Source organism: Scardinius erythrophthalmus, assembly GCF_964197995.2.
Source record: "Scardinius erythrophthalmus genome assembly, chromosome: 23".
Taxonomy (NCBI): domain Eukaryota; kingdom Metazoa; phylum Chordata; class Actinopteri; order Cypriniformes; family Leuciscidae; genus Scardinius; species Scardinius erythrophthalmus.
In genome coordinates this window covers 6,998,096-7,015,858 of record NC_138243.1, presented here as the reverse complement: position 1 = coordinate 7,015,858, position 17,763 = coordinate 6,998,096, and the positions used below count along the sequence as shown (strand labels likewise).

The 17,763-nt window shown below is 38.1% G+C and overlaps 1 protein-coding gene across 1 annotated transcript in view; it reads left to right on the top strand.

Moving 5' to 3' along the window:
• The window catches only part of LOC308684147 (galactose-1-phosphate uridylyltransferase-like), a 132,919-nt gene that overhangs the window by 86,317 nt on the left and 28,839 nt on the right, over positions 1–17,763 (top strand). The window contains exons 8-9 of the mRNA XM_081355252.1: positions 7,975–8,107; positions 11,996–12,079. Of these exons, the coding sequence (XP_081211378.1) occupies positions 7,975–8,107; positions 11,996–12,079 (217 nt within the window). The remainder of the gene's footprint in view (positions 1–7,974; positions 8,108–11,995; positions 12,080–17,763) is intronic.

The window sequence follows — 17,763 nt, the reverse complement described above, 5'->3', positions numbered from 1 at the left end:
TGTCAGTCAGAATTTCTCTTCCTGACTCAAGGTGCGATTACATTTACTGCAGTTCTTCTTTAATTTGCGTGGTTTTCAAACTGGTACGTGTTAATAAATCATGCAATGCAAATAATGCCCCTTACCTGACCCCACCCCTAAACACAACCGTCACTGTGACATGAGCAAATTAGGTAATGCGGCTGAAAACACCCCTCTGTTATGGCCTCGCCCACCAATCTAGTAACTCCCATTACTGTCCTGCAGAGACCTATACTTGAAGTGGACCCGACATTATGCCAGTAGTCAAAAGTCTGGCTACATGAGCCAAGTGGTCAATAGTGCATAAAAGAATTATTAAAAAAATACCAAAAAGTACAAAAGAATAATTTTAAGTAAAGGTTAGACTGATGACATAATGACAGTGGACATAATAAATGTAAAGTTCATCTGTCTATACATCACATGACCTTCACCTTCAGTGGCTTCGTTCTTTGTGGAAAATCTTTGTGACTGTGGAAATATGCCTTGCACAAAGTTTCCCTGTGTGGGTCCTCTGAGGCTCTGGCACCTTATGAAAGAGATTAAAAGATGAGAGCAGGAATCCCCAAAAAAAAAAAAAAAAAAATCACTGATATGTCTTATAGTCTTTTCAGCAGGTACATTGACTCCCTGAGGGGATCCGGGTGAATTTCTCACCAAGGGTGATAAGACTGTCAAGATCACAAATTTAGTTTCACTTCATGTTCAGGGACGTGTTGATGTATTCCCTGTCATTAACAGTTTAGGTATACATGAGTACCTATTATTTTATGGCTGAGTTGTGTACATTCAATTCATTATAATGCATTAGTTATTTAGAGGGTTTTTTTGTATATTTAGTAGAATATTATGAATATTTTTCTAGTGTAAGTGCATCCTCATGCTACATTTCCCACCATAGTATGTTCCTTTTTCATTGTATAAGTTTTTAATAATTTTTCATAGGTGTTGGTGAACAACCTTTAATAACCCCATGTATGAGCTACAGTATAGTGGTGTAACACACACATAAAGGTCACTCACATGTGAAAGGTGAAGCGGGGATCGTGTGTGTTTGTACAGTCATGTCTCATAGACAGAGGAATTCTCCTTATCTCAACCCTCATTGGCATCTCTTCTCTAAACACCTCCATCAAATCTCCTGCTCCTTCCCCATCAATTTCTCTCTCGAAGAAGAAAGATCTCTCTGTTTTCCAGACAAACCCGTGACACCAGCTGTCATTTACCATCTTTATAAAAACATAAACAAATTTCTTGCACGCTGATGTCTTTCATGAAATTCTTTCATAGCTGGAGATCAGATAACAAGGGTTAGCCAGATGGAGAAATGTCTACAATGTGGACACTTGGATATAACCAGTATATTGTCCAGCAGTAAATAAATAATAATATTTATAATAAAACATTTTTTTGGCAGATATTTCAATTCAACATTCTTAATATTAATTTATGTGACCCATGCTGGCAAAATGAGTCGCAATGACTTTTCACATTCTCTATTAAAAAACTTTCAAAATGATGTATGATTTGTTTGAATCGGGGGAAAAAATGACTGAGCTACACCAGTTTGAAGTCAATTTGGAGAAAAATCGAGTTTTTTGAAGGTTCCAAAACAAAATCATCTAGAAACCATACCTTAAAATCCCTGGTAATAACACCAAATTTGGCACACACCAAGTCAAAATCAAATATCTATAAGAAAAATATATATCCAACTTTTTTTCCATGATTCCACAATTGTTTGTTGAACATGAATGAAACAGACAGCCTATGTATTAAGACCTGCTGCACCCTACAGATCTAAAATAATGTTACACATCAGATGTTTTTCCCCAACAGTTAAACGTTCACATACGACATAACAGATATTGTTTGCGTGACTACTCGCCAAGACAGATATTTTGAAATACTGTAATTCTGTGTATATGTATATATTGGGATCGCGTCTTTGTGCGCGTGCTTCGGCTGTCCGTCAGCACGAGTAAGAATGAAAACGTTTTTCATAGACAAAGCAAATGTACAAATTTGCTATTTGGAGCTTTCCGGGCCATGGGTGTCTTAACCAAGTTTAGTGTTTTGTTCTTCCCTCATATTTAGAATAGTTAAAAAACTTTCCTCATATTTGAATGGTTTAATTGAACTAGTAGGGTCATTAAATGCAAACCCCCACACCAGTCCACTGGAACATCACTTTTAACCACTACTGTAGATTGTCCAAGTTAAATATAAATGAAATGCTTTAACTAACTTTCAGAAAAGAGCTCCACAAGTGCTTGCTCAATGTGCAAGTGGAGTATGAAAAAAGAACATTTAGATGATGGAAGTGCGTTTGGATAAAAGATAATGACTCATACTAACAGCTCATAAAAGCACCATGGAAAGAAAATTCTGAACATTAAAATGAGAGCTCCTGCCGCCCGGCCTTGCTGCTAGCCCTCTAAAAAGTGTAGTTTCTGTGGGAACTGCTATTGTTCTTGCTCAAGAAATTGTTTAATAATGTACTTATAAATGGGGCCTAATTGGAGATTTAATAATCAGCGGATGTGTAGTCACATTGTGTAACAGAGCTGCTGCTTTTAAATCTTTAATCACTTGAGTGGCGTCTCTGTCATGTGACTGGCTCTGATCTGTTCTCCGTGACTGTGTGTGAACGATGTCTTCATTCTGTGAAATAATGGGGAGGAAACAACTGCCTGTTTCCCAGTGATCTGAAGCAAGTTTTCACTTATTTTTGTGTTGGAAAAACATGATACTTGCTCTCATAGTTGACATTCCTGTCAATTTTCTGTGGAAATGTATAATGGCATAAGCAACGATACATGTGCCAAATGCTTACGTGATGTTATAGTCAGGATTACAGCAAACAGCGAGGCATTGTGGAGAGATTGCTCCCAGATTGTTGTCATTGTGCATGTAGAACACCTTGTACAGCAAGCAGTCGTATGCAGGCAGCAGTTGTTCTAAGTTTAGTTTAGTTATGGGAAAACCTCTCAGTGCCATAAGATTTTCATGAATAATTTGACATATGTATTAGCCTCAAAACTCAACCCACTGAAGAACAATGGCACTGGCATATGCTGAATAATTGAGATGTTAAATCGGTTGCTGACAAATGAAGTTCACAGATTCTTGAGACATGGGACAAAACAGGCTAGGACTGTAAAATGCTCTCTTCTTGTCCTTTTTATTAAATTACATAAAAATGCTTTAAAATTCACACATGCAGTAACGTATTCCTATATTTAAATACATTTTTATATTTCTGTGGATGTAAATTTAAATCATTGTCCTCATATCATATACAGACGGAAAAAATAATGAAATTACTAAAAATCAAATCATATGGGAGAAATATAAAAAAGGAAATTACTTCAGAAATGACATGTACACCCTCATGACTTTGTCAAGGTCAACAAGTATCTTTAAATATCAAATTGATCATTATGACAATATAAGATTAATTCAGGTTGTAAATTGTCAGTTGGTGCAGCTCCCTAAAAAATAATTGATATTTATCATTTAACAATTCATGATATTTGTAATAAATTATTATTTTTTTATTTGAAAATATATTAATAAAATATAATGTAATGTAATATGATCATATAAAATCATAAAATAATAAATAAAGATGTGTACACTCACATATATTTAAGATATGGTAACATGAAATATATTACTCTTTAGTTGGTTATACCAAATGACATTTTTAGATTATTTTTTCTAAAAGTAGCATAAGCTTTTCAGCAACCATATGAAAACAATATGAATACAAAGTTAAAACTCCACAGGTATGATTTTTTTCTTTTTTTTTTCTTTATCGTAGACATTTTAATATGTCTACTATTATTTTGGAATAATTCACCCAAAAATGTACATTCTGTCATCAATTCTGTCAAGTCATTCCAAACAAGACTTTCGTTCAAGAATGCTTGAGCTTTGGTTTACCATATTTGTTGTGCTCTAAATGTGAATAAAAGTCTAAATTAAATCTGTCCATCATATATAGCGACCTTGTCTTTTCACAAGAATTGAATTAAACCGCTCAGTTCATATGAATTTATTTTATGAGTTTTGGGTGAACATACTTTAAATGGAGGGACAGAAATCTGCATATGTGTTTGAGATGGATGAAAGTCTTTAGGGTTTAGAAGGGTTCAGTTTTGGGTGAACTGTCCCTTTAAAACACGTTAAAAGTTACCGTATGGCTTCAGAAGACTCTTTTGTCCAGACGACCAATTGTCTCTCTACTTTCATGGGGCTTTTTTTTTTCTTTTTTAAAAGTAAACTTTTCCTTTAAATTTTTAGAACATCTTTTAGAATTATTTGTACTTGCAGAAGTACTTTTACATAAAAAAGCCATAAGCCAGAGAAATAAAAAAGTGTGAAAATGACATTCCAGGTCTATCAATCCGTCTCTGTCGGTCTCGCTGTCCTAGCTGTTTCTCCGTATCTCTATCTCTCTCTCTCTCTATGTTGGTGCTTTCTCCCCCTCTCCCCCTGCAGTCAGAGTGTGTGAAGATCATTGTGAAACCGAGGCTGTAATCAGTCGCCATCACTCACTGCCAAACAGAGCTGCGCTTTGTCAAACGCCACCTCCTCATCAGCGCTCGCTGCACTGTAGCTGCCACACGTCAACTTCAGATGCTTCGTAATCCATCACTGGATGTCATGTTCCAAAATCGGCCCTCCAATCCCGTCCTTGGGATCTTACGTTTTTTCTCGTCATCACTGGGATTTATGGTCATTTTAATCATACATCGGCCACATTTTATGAGGGTTAAATTCTTTGCGTGACCCTCAGACTCATGAAAGTCCATTTTCTTCTCCATGACTTGAGTTTTAAATGTTTAAATTCTGTGCCATGAATTAGCCGGTTAGGACTCCGGGGCAGTGCCGGAGGGAATATCTCCCGGTTCATTAAAAGTACAGTTCCCAATGAATGCAACTGACCAAACTACAATGAAAAAAGCTTTGTTTCCAGACATGTCAAGAATTTTTGACTGGGTGGCCCGTGGGGGGCACAGACTCATTCAAGGGTAAAATAAGGATTTAAATTGTAATGAATTTAACACTTCTAGTTCCAGTGGTTTGTAAAGAATTTACATTCTGTCATCGATTTTTCGTGGTATAAGTTATTACTGTATGCTGTTATTTTTTTTCCATGGAGGACAAACTGAAGAAAAATGTAGGCATTTTCATGCATCTCTAAACACTATTCTCTAAATATGAGATGGAAAGATATATTACTGTACTTGGGCAGAAGACTTCTGACTTTCAAGAACTATCAGAACCAAATGTAATAAAGATCCTTGGATCCTATTTTATTTATATTCATATAAACCCATATTATATTCATATAATACCCATAAGTATTTTTAATTCTATAAAATAATGGGCCTGCTTTCTGCTCCAGTTTATACCAACACGGTTATAACCGATGCCCTTTGTTTCTAATTTTTTGGGCTGTTAGTGTCATATTCCCTCCGTCCCAATATTAAAAAGTATGTGAGATTAGAGTTAAGTGTCTTAATTGTATATAGTGTCTATAAGTAAACAGTGGATGGTATATTTCTTCGGGTGGATGTTCAAAGTGTGTGTCAGTTTTTTTTTTTTGTTTTTTTTTTGTATTTCCCAGAACCTTTGTGTGATGGAAGAGGAGGAGTTTGGGAAGGTTCTGATGGTGTGTTCATTTTTTTTATTTTATATGATGAGGTTTCACAAAAGTCCTTCTGTCATGATGTCTGTAAAGTTTATAGCAAGGAAAAAGCTGGAAAAGGTTATAAAAAGAAAAGAATTGGCAAAGCTTTTAACCTTATCCGAGAAACATTATAAAGTTTAGTGTAAAAAATACATGGCACAAACTAGACACAACTACGTTCATCTGTCGTGCCAAATTGAGCTTCCAGAAGTGGAGGAATTGTAAGAGAAGTGTGTGAGAGTCCAGCTATAGCATTTACTGCATTTCAGAGCTCTTTGGCTGAAATGAGAGAAAGTGTCAACATTATCATCAGCACTTTTGGCCTCTTTTGGTGACTGTTTAGAAGAAAGCAGCTTTTGAGGCCAGCGTTAAGTCATGTCTAGAGTTTAGAAGTCATCTAATGAGACTTGAACACTTTTGGATGGACTTTTTGTGGTCTGGAGCCACTGGTGACACATCCTGGTGTGGCTACTTCGATACGTAGGGTGGGCATTAAAGTCAACTATAATGCAAATTTGCATAATGCCGGCCTATGGTCTTCATTGGCTGCATGCGAACAACGTCTGCTTTGACGCCCTCAAACACTGTAGTTGTAGCTGAGACTGGAAGAGTTTGGTTCTTGTTGTCGACATGTCGAGAATATGCTGTTTTGTGAGATGTGCTGTGACAGTAAATCCACTTTTCATGAACTTCCAAAGGACGAGGACTCGCGGTCAAATTGATATGGAAAAATTGTAGCCATCATTACTGTTTATATTACTGTGTATAAAGTGCTGAGGAAGATCTGGAGCTGAAATTCAGATATAGTAATGGGTGTTTGGTTTCCAATATGTGCTGTAAACAGTCGACCAATCACAACAGACTGAGCCATCTGACCAATCAGAGCAGAGTAGACCAATCACATCAGACTGAGCCATCTGACCAATCAGAGCAGAGTAGACCAATCACAACAGACTGAGCCTTCTGACCAATCAGAGCAGAGTAGACCAATCACAACAGACTGAGCCATCTGACCAATCAGAGCAGAGTAGACCAATCACAACAGACTGGGCCATCTGACCAATTAGAGCAGAGTAGACCAATCACAACAGACTGAGCCATCTGACCAATCAGAGCAGAGTAGACCAATCACAACAGACTGGGCCATCTGACCAATCAGAGCAGAGTAGACCAATCACATAGAGCGGGCCATCTGACCAATCAGAGCAGAGTGGGCTCTCAGAAAGGAGGGGTTTGGAGAGACCAAGTCCTTGCTTTAAACATTTCAGACACTGTGACTGTGTCTGAAAGCTTACAAATGCTGCCTCCAGAGGATGGATTTTAAGGTAGGAAGGTTCTTGTCTCCTGAGACCTTCATCTGATCAATTTCTGAAGGCAGTATAGATGGATCCTTCACTGCCTTTGAATATCCCTCAATCCTGGGCTTTCCATTCTATAACAGTTGAGCTAAAAAAGAAAGATGGTGTCTGAAAGTTGCAGTTGGTTGTCAGTTTGTGTGTAAAAGTACATTTCTGACCAACATTTTCCACATTTGATGTTATTTCTAGTGAGAAATGACTATTGTAGTAATTAAATATTCGTTCAGTTTTCACCAAAACTCACTCTATTTTGTTGCAGATCATTAAACCGTTACACTGCCTCAGAAGTCTGTCTGAAATCAGTTTCGTGAGGCACATTTGTGCGCAAACACAGCCTGCAAAGTCGTTTCCTGAACGCTGCTGTAGATAGAGCTGGAAATTACAGTCCACGGAATCCATCCAACTAATCTGCTGAAGTTGGAACACATTTGCATAGACGAATGAGCCAGAATTCAAGTGTGCAAAGCTCCCAGGCAGACAAAAGAAGACTCTAAGTCGGTCACACTGGAGAACTGAGTGTTTGTAAATCTAAATATATATTTTAAATTCAAAATCTGTTTAATTCATTGGGAAACTAAAGGGAGCATGTACACCTTAGTGTTCATAAGAAACTAAATGCAACGGCCGAAATGGCGTCACTTCACAGATCACACCTTTAAAGGGATATTTCACCCAAAAATAAAGTACTTGGAGGACACAGAACACTTTTGTTGGCTTTAAAGCTACATTTCCACAGCTTCATCACCAGAATCTTGTGATTGGGAAAAAGTTGTACTCTAGCATTCAGAATTTCTAAGGTCAAGCATCATCCTTGGCCAATGGGAAATTGAACAGCATTAAGTAGCATGATATATAGTGTGTACTTTATGAACTGTGTTGTCTCTGATCACACAGGAGCGTGTGGTGGTGGAAAACGAGCATTGGTTGGTGGTGGTGCCGTATTGGGCGACCTGGCCCTTTCAGACGCTGCTGTTGCCACGACGACATGTCCTGCGTCTCCCTGACCTCACGGCCCAAGAGAGAGACAGTAAGACTTACATTGTTTTTTTTTGTTTTTTTTTAAGGAATGTGTGGCATATTTTGTTGCAGTTTATGTTTGTCTAAATTATCCAGTGCTTCTGCAAGGTTTAAATTAATGACTAGTGTGATAATGGTATTTATTTATGTATTTATTTAAACTTTTCATCCATGAATTGGCCAGTGTAGCTAGGTAAATAAATAAATAATAAATTAATGAATTGAGTATAATTTCTTTAATAACTCTTCTCACAAATAATAATAATAATAATACATTATATATATATATATATATATATATATATATATATATATATATATATATATATATATATATATATATATATATATATATATATATATATATATAAATTGAGCATTACACACATATTAATGCTCTGCTGTACATAGTGTATATAAATCTCAATACCACAGATCAACTAAATTTACTGTATTCATTTTTCTTTTGACTGTGACTTTACAGTCAATCCATTGTACTGAATTATTATGATGTTTTTTGTTTCCTCACGGACAAATTTGTTTTGACACTGTAAATTCTGATCGTCACGAAGAGAGCCGCAGGAGAGAGTTCACTTTTATAAACTCCCTTTGGTTCGCTGTCTGTTCTCAACATTTCTGTCTGAACCTTTAAAGACTCCTCGCTGTATCTCTTCCTGAAGTCTGCTTTTGACAAAATATCTCCTTAAAACCTCACGTCTCCTTGTCACATCGCCCAGTGCCCTTTTCCCGCGTCGGACTTGACACATACATTGACACACACTCATACACACCTACGCACTTCTCAGATGTTATTAAAGTTGCCCTGTCAGTGCCAGAAAAAGTAAAAGGAGAGATTTTCCAAGCTGTGACACCAGATAAACATTCACCTCCTGGATACGCGTCTCTCACGCCCGCAGGCTTAGTTCTGACAGACTTAATCCAGTATGTAAATAAACGTCAGGGAAATTACCGAGCGGGTCAGCTGTTGTCAGAGAGAGCGGCAGAGAACCACACTAGATCACAACCCCGCTTTGAGCCTGCCAATTATAGAGACCCGGTTGACATCCTGACGCTTTGACACTCGAGGGCTGCTGTTTGTTTTCATGATAAAGCACTGTTTTGAATTGTAGTTTGAATGGTTGATGACACATGTTGATTCTATTATGGTATCTGCTTTCTTTCAGGAATCTATTTCCTTTAATGTTACGTCTGCAGAGATAATAAACCAAGCGGTAATCCAATTTTATGTATACAGTGTTCTCGACATGCTAGCAACAGACAACCAGTCATGATGTAAAGAAGGCTTGCCTCTTCAAATATTCATGAGCTTTGGAAGAAATTTCACAGACTGTATTCATTGCTTGAAGGAAACATGAACAGTGACAACAAATGCATAAAGCCTTATCCACTTTGCATCCCGTTCTGGCAAATCTGACTGACATATAAAGCAACCAACCACAGTTGTTTTTATTTGACATTAAGTGGCGGGTTTATCTGAAATAGTTCATACCACAATAATATAATAAAAGAAGTGCACTTAAGTACACTATAAAAGCGGTAACCTGCAATTGTTGCCTTAAAAGTGTATTTTGTACTTAATTTAACCCATAAAAACGAATTTTGTTTGTATAACTACTGTATTTAGGTTGATTCAGCAATATTTAATTATATTAAGCAATTTGTTATCATTTTTGGGTTACTTTAGAGTACTTTAGATCTAATATAAGTGTATTTGCTGAAAATATATGAATAAATTAAAAGGTAATTTAAGTGTACTTAAAGACTGTAAGTATAAAAATGAAATGTATAGTTTTACTTACATATTTCATATTAAATCATTGTTTTAATAATCCTTTGTCATGTTTTATTCAGTAATGTTAATATTTTATTATTTAATGCAACTTCAACATACAAATATTTTTACTATGTCATACAATTTTAAATAGAAATGACATTAATATATTCTAGTTTACCATAGATGCTTGTCGGTACATTCAGCAGTGCACTTTAACCATATTACATAGATAATAGAGTTATGAAATTGCATATAAATATGTACTTATCTCCTACTTATACTCGTAAAAGTATTCTAAAGTTAATTGCATTTAATAGAAATGTACACTATAATATATTTCCATTTTAATTCCATTCTGTTGTTTAATTATGCAATTAAGTGTCCTAAAAAAATGCATTCAGTATATTCTTGTAAATTACATTATTTCCGTAATAAGTACTAAGTGAGTGTACACTTTGTTTACAAGGGAGAACACTGTGGGGGAAAATATTGTTAGTCCACAACTGTACAGAAAACACATAAGAAATTAAGTTAAAACAGTCATATGGCTAACCATTTAAAGTGTGAAAACTGTATTGATCAATGACACAACAGTGATAGTTCATAATCTACTGACTATTGCGTTCAACAGACTTTCGTCAACGTCAGTAGGCCTGCGGTACACTCGATAACCCAGAAAATCCTCAAATAATGCATTTCATCATTTGAGACCATTTGCTCACACTGTCTGATATATGCACATAATAATGCATCAATCATGCTGATGAACAGTATAATGTATAACGTAGATGAAAATAAGCCTCATCGGCTGTGGTTTAACATGGAGATTGGGAAATTGTTTCGAATTGTCTCCGAGCTGTGACGCTCTCCCATTGTTCCAGTTGAAGAGACTGCCTAAGGATCACAGACTTCCAGCCTAGCATGTAATCTATTTTATCGGCTGACAAACCAAACATTTCCCTGAGTAAGTGCCAGAGCTCTCAGCAGTTTTTAGGCCAACTCTTTCAAACTCTTTCAGACCAAAAGGCTTCATTTGAATGCATAGATTGCTCATTGCTCAGTTAGCACACGCTTCACACGCTTACCACAAGAATTATACTTACATGTGCACTCTGCAGATGATCTCGTGAGTTGGTCTGAACACACTTGGATTTATGATTACAATAATTTGGGCGTTACACGCAATATTGCAGTCTGGCTTACTTTACTAGGATTGTCCTCCACTCTGAACTGAATTGACTCTTTAAAATGTTGAATGTGTGCTCGATTGCATTGGATACACCTGTTTGTAACACTCGTCTATATCAATTTATCATCATTTTATGAATAACTGCTGCCACAAGTGTCAGAAACTGCAGCTGGTTAGTGAACAAGATGCTTTTTTTCTTTTTTTGCTGAAATAACATTTGCACAATTGGAGCAACTATTAAGTGAATTCACCCCTTAGCGTGAGTGGAAAATGGATCCAAATGGTATAAATCCAAAATGATCAAAGGTTTACCTTTGCATATTGGTATGCAAAGAGAGATTTGTAACTACTAAGACACACCATGCCATAAAGGTGCAAATACCCAAAAGCAATATTTTGAGAATATATATTGTCAAACTTGTTGGACCAAGATGTGTGATGCTTGTTTTTGGCTCAGCTGTTCCACTTTCAAAGTTTATTAAATCTAAGCCCTGATTTTACTGTCATTATTTGTTAAATTACCAAGCCAGCTGTTGTTTTGCTGGGAAAAACAAGCTTGTATTCACCGGCACATCTTCAAATCATGAATCACTCTTGAAGGACAAATGTGATTTACTGACTAGAGCGGTCAGAAGGTCGCTCCTTTCTGAAACGATACATGTTGTCATCTCATTTAGCAAGGAAGACGCAAAATCATCCATCTTAGTTTTGGTGGGTCTGTGTATGAGTCTAGTTTTGTTTGGATGAAAAACAAAATGAATGCACCTCCTGGCCATGAAAGGCGTCTGGGTGAAGTGCATGGCGTCTGTAATGAAACCAGGCTGGATAAAACTCGAACAATATTGGTGGAAAATTGAAGTCAGTTCTCCCCAGTTCAACCTTTTTTATTGTTCACTCTCTTTCTTTCCCCACAGGTCTGGCCACCATAATGAAAAGACTCCTGACGAAATATGACAACCTCTTTGAGGTCTCCTTCCCCTATTCAATGGGATGGCATGGTAAGAGAATGCATCTGATATTGCAGTCATAGAAGAAGGGGGGGGGGGGGGTGGAGGTGTTGCCACTTGCCTTGTTTCCATGGAGAACAAAAAAAAAGAGGCAGGGAAAGATGTTCCCTTCCGTTTTTTACTGTCCTCGCTCAGTAACTCGTGGCATTGTCTGCGGTTCAGCGTTGCATGTCAGCCGTGCCAAACGGTTCAAGAATGGATGTTAAAAGGACTTGCGGCCTCAAGTAAAACTGTCCAGGTGTTTTGGGCAAATTGCTTGTGGATTAAGCTCTCTGGTGGCTCTTTACACAATTCTGCAGAAATGTTTTAAATATTTTGATAATGGGAAATGCGGGCGTGACTCATCCAAGGCTGATGAATTATTCATGAGCAACATTACTCTCTGGGTAATTACTGTTGTGTGCTCTTCTTAAAGAGCTGCTCTTGTGAATGTAAACTCTCAGTTATGCTGGAGGGTGTGGCTGAACTGGGAATGTTAAAGAAGATTAAGATGGACGGATGGATGGACGGATGGATGGACGGACAGACAGACAGTTAGTTAGTTAGTTAGTTAGTTAGTTAGTTAGTTAGTTAGTTAGTTAGTTAGTTAGTTAGTTAGTTAGTTAGTTAGTTAGTTAGTTAGTTAGTTAGTTAGTTTTGGTTGTTGAAATAATAAATAAACATTATGTCTATCCATATTTTGTTATAAATGTGAATAAAAATATATTCTCATCATGCCGCACATGCTCACTGTCAAAGATGTGCTTGTGGTGAAGCATCACTTCATGCCTGTAGAAATGATATCAGAGAATGATTGACACCTTCTGCTGTGCTCTGGCCCCTGGCTGGCCTTTCAGCCGCGGGACGAGGGTCTGCCACGGGACGACACACACGGGGCCTGATTTAATCTCAAATCTTGTTATGGCCTCACCCGACCTGCACACTCCGCTGCACACTCAGATGATTCTCACACTAGCTGAATGACAGCTTCAGTGTCGGGCCACATATCTGACACCTGTCGCCAGTAAACCTGCCAATCTCTGACCTATTGGAATGCACTGAGCATTTCCCAGCATGCATTGCCATCATCAGTCTCCAGCGTACACCTATAGGACGGCTCGATGAAACAGATTCTTTGACTGTCTCTTGCTCCTTCTAACGTACACTTAAAGCCCACAGTGTTCATAATTTCTTTATTAGATTAATGCTTGCACTCCTGCTGGATTGATCACATCACTGACATGCCCAACTGTTGTTTTACCCAGCATGCACCGGCAGCGAGAGCATCCGTCATGTAAATGATTCATTCGCTTCTTTCGGCTCGCGTTTGCCAGGCAGTCGAGTGTTCGCAAGCTTCCACCTCGCTGTTACAATTAGCAATGTGTGAATTTAAGAGGGAAGAGAGAGATAACGAGACACTTCTGCCATCAGTGAATTTATAAAGGGCTTTACCGTGTTCTGAGACCTCACACACACACACACACACACACACACACACACACACACACACGTGTTAGAAAAGCATTCATTTAATGTGCGATTTGACAAGGTTTTGCTTTGCTGGAAATAAGTAGTCTAAGATGAGTTTAGGTTTTTAATTAAAGGAGTTGCAGCAGGAATATAGTGTGAGTTACAGGGAAAGCTCAGGTCACAGCGTCCTTGGGTTTGTTCTGTGAACTACACATTGTTAATATTTAAAATTATACCTTTTTTTTCTGCATTTGGATGTGTTTTTTTCTTAATGAAGGTCACATTAAAAATGCCTAGATAACTTTTTTACCATGCCTTCATTATTTTATTTTTTTTCTTTGTTTAAAAGGATAGTTCACCCCAAAATATCAATTCTACAATTCTGTAGTTCCAAACCTGTCTTTCTGTCTCGAAATAAAGACAGATTTTACTGTTTAAACTTTTGTCCCAGACTTTGAATTTCAAATCTTAAAATATGAAAATATATAATAAAAAATATGAATTTCTACAGTTTTTTAAATGATAATAATCAAAACAAAACGTGATTATATATAGATTCATCACTAAGAAGTCTCCTCGCCTAAGCTGCATTTATGTGATCAAAAATATAGTAAAAACAGTAATATTGTAAAGTATTATAAAAATAAACATTTCTATGTGAATATATGAAAATGTAGTTTATTCATGTGATCAAAGTTGAATTTTCAGCATCATTACTCCAGTCTTCAGTGTCACATGATCCTTCAGAATCATTAATATGATGATTACATGCTCGAGAAACATTTCTGATTATTATTATTAGTTGAAAACGGTTGTGCCGACACAAACCGACGCATAGGACTTTTTTTTTAATCTGTTGTAATTGACAGATATGCATTGGATACATTGGTGGGGGAAAGTATAGTGAGAGTGAAAGTGTGTTTTAAGGTTTAAGGAAATGTGTTCTACCGTTCAAAACCAATGACCAAAACTGGCAGCCATAGCCGCTAAACTTCCTGAAAAACAATTATCCTCAGCTATTAATTATATAGTTTATATATAAGTCTAGAATACAATCCAGCATCTCCACATCTGCTCATAGCTTTATATAAAAAGTCAGTGAATAGAGCTTGAGATAGTGAGCAGTTTCAGTCCTGAATCACTTCTGGCTGAGAACATTACCTTTATTCTTTCATAGGAAAAAGCTGCTCTTTTGTCTTTAATACACTGTGTGCACAGGGTTTCATTCAACCAGGCCATTGTAGGCGTCTTTGTTAATTGATTGAAAAGCATCTGGACATGGTTTATCTGAATGGATAAACCAAATCCAGATGCTTTTGACCGAATTCATCCAGACGTTTCCTAATGTGGGTGTTACGTCCAGAAAAGACCCTTCTTGTCATGCTCTCCACATTTATGTTTCACTGACCCATATCATTTGTTATGAATAAGGAATGTTAACCTTTTCGGTTAAAAAAACATAGAAAGGAATCCAAATTAAGTCCATTCAAGGTCAGAATTCACCTTTGTATTACACACTTCTGTTTACTTAGACAGCTTTGCTTGGTTTGATGGCTTTCAGTAATGCTTACTAAGGCAAACATCAGCAGAACTGTTGCTCATAATAAAGTAGGCATGTAACTCTTCTCGCACTCATTTTGCTACATGATTGATACCTCAAATTATTAATTATTATTTTACTATTATTATTATTATTTCTTTATTTTTAGTGCCCCTATTATGCTATTTTAAAGGTTCCTAATTTTGTTTCGGAGTCTCCTACAACAGGTGTACATGCATCCAATGTTAATTTCATTTTTTCATAATACACATTGCACATCACCTCTTTTCTCACAGTGTCTGAAAGGGTTCAATCAAGGATTCAGTCTCTCTAAACCCCTCCTTTAAGAGAGTTTACTCTGTTCTGATTGGCAGATGGCCGGTGCTGCGTTCCAGTCCACTTTTAGACAGGCACTTGCGAACTTCCCTAAGCACTTCCCCTCGGGGGAATCCCCGCCGCCATTTTGAAGTGCGTTCCACTTCGAGGGAAGTTTATATGGACAGACCCTCGTTCCCTCGATTTTGACCGAGGGAGCGAGTCTACTTTATATGTAGACTTCAGGCACCTATATGTCCCACAATGCAGTACGATTGTGACATCACCACAGATCTCGTCTAATCACCACCACAACAAACAACTCTATGATATATTAATTTTAATTTTTTTAATTGAAAACAACCCAAACACCATATATACATTTGGATGCTGCAATAAACAAATTCTTAAAAGGAAAACAAATGTAAATGACAAATCAACTACATAGCTGATTCCAAGTGGTCAAGGGCTTAGGACGTTCCAATTCAGCCCACTGCTGGCGGATTGGAACGTTGGCCCAGTCTATTGTGATTGGTCTACTTTGCTCTGATTGGTCAGATGGCCCAGTCTGTTGTGATTGGTCTACTCTGCTCTGATTGGTCAGATGGCCCAGTCTGTTGTGATTGGTCTACTCTGCTCTGATTGGTCAGATGGCCCAGTCTGTTGTGATTGGTCTACTCTGCTCTGATTGGTCAGATGGCCCAGTCTGTTGATTGGTCTACTCTGCTCTGATTGGTCAAGTGACCCAGTCTGTTTTGATTGGTCTACTCTGCTCTGATTGGTCAGATGGCTTTGTCACTTGTGATTGGTCTACTCTTCTCTGATTGGTCAGATGGCCCAGTCTGTTTTGATTGGTCTACTCTGCTCTGATTGGTCAGATGGCTTTGTCACTTGTGATTGGTCTACTCTGTTGTGATTGGTCAGATGGCCCAGTCTGTTGTGATTGGTCTACTCTGCTCTGATTGGTCAGATGGCCAAGTCTGTTGATTGGTCTACTCTGCTCTGATTGGTCAGATGGCCCAGTCTGTTGTGATTGGTCTACTCTGCTCTGATTGGTCAGATGGCCCCGTCTGTTGTGATTGGTCTACTCTGCTCTGATTGGTCAGATGGCCCAGTCTGTTGATTGGTCTACTCTGCTCTGATTGGTCAGATGGCCCAGTCTGTTGTGATTGGTCTACTCTGCTCTGATTGGTCAGATGGCCCCGTCTGTTGTGATTGGTCTACTCTGCTCTGATTGGTCAGATGGCCCAGTCTGTTGTGATTGGTCTACTCTGCTCTGATTGGTCAAATGGCCCAGTCTGTTGTGATTGGTCTACTCTGCTCTGATTGGTCAGATGGCCCCGTCTGTTGTGATTGGTCTACTCTGCTCTGATTGGTCAGATGGCCCAGTCTGTTGTGATTGGTCTACTCTGCTCTGATTGGTCAGATGGCCCAGTCTGTTGATTGGTCTACTCTGCTCTGATTGGTCAAGTGACCCAGTCTGTTTTGATTGGTCTACTCTGCTCTGATTGGTCAGATGGCTTTGTCACTTGTGATTGGTCTACTCTTCTCTGATTGGTCAGATGGCCCAGTCTGTTTTGATTGGTCTACTCTGCTCTGATTGGTCAGATGGCTTTGTCACTTGTGATTGGTCTACTCTGTTGTGATTGGTCAGATGGCCCAGTCTGTTGTGATTGGTCTACTCTGCTCTGATTGGTCAGATGGCCCAGTCTGTTGATTGGTCTACTCTGCTCTGATTGGTCAGATGGCCCAGTCTGTTGTGATTGGTCTACTCTGCTCTGATTGGTCAGATGGCTTTGTCACTTGTGATTGGTCTACTCTGCTCTGATTGGTCAGATGGCCCAGTCTGTTTTGATTGGTCTACTCTGCTCTGATTGGTCAGATGGCTTTGTCACTTGTGATTGGTCTACTCTGCTCTGATTGGTCAGATGGCCCAGTCTGTTGTGATTGGTCTACTCTGCTCTGATTGGTCAGATGGCCCAGTCTGTTGTGATTGGTCTACTCTGCTCTGATTGGTCAGATGGCCCAGTCTGTTTTGATTGGTCTACTCTGCTCTGATTGGTCAGATGGCTTTGTCACTTGTGATTGGTCTACTCTGCTCTGATTGGTCAGATGGCCCAGTCTGTTTTGATTGGTCTACTCTGCTCTGATTGGTCAGATGGCCCAGTCTGTTGTGATTGGTCGACTTGTCCAGTTAATACACAGTGATACAAACAGTAGCCATGGTTTTGGTTTTACGTCTCAATTTATATTCACAAACAGCCATATTACACACTACATGAAAGGTAATATCCAAAAAGCATAATAGACACCGCTTACGATTTTTGCCTTCCGCATGAACAAACAATAGTAAAACATTTGTGAAAATTTC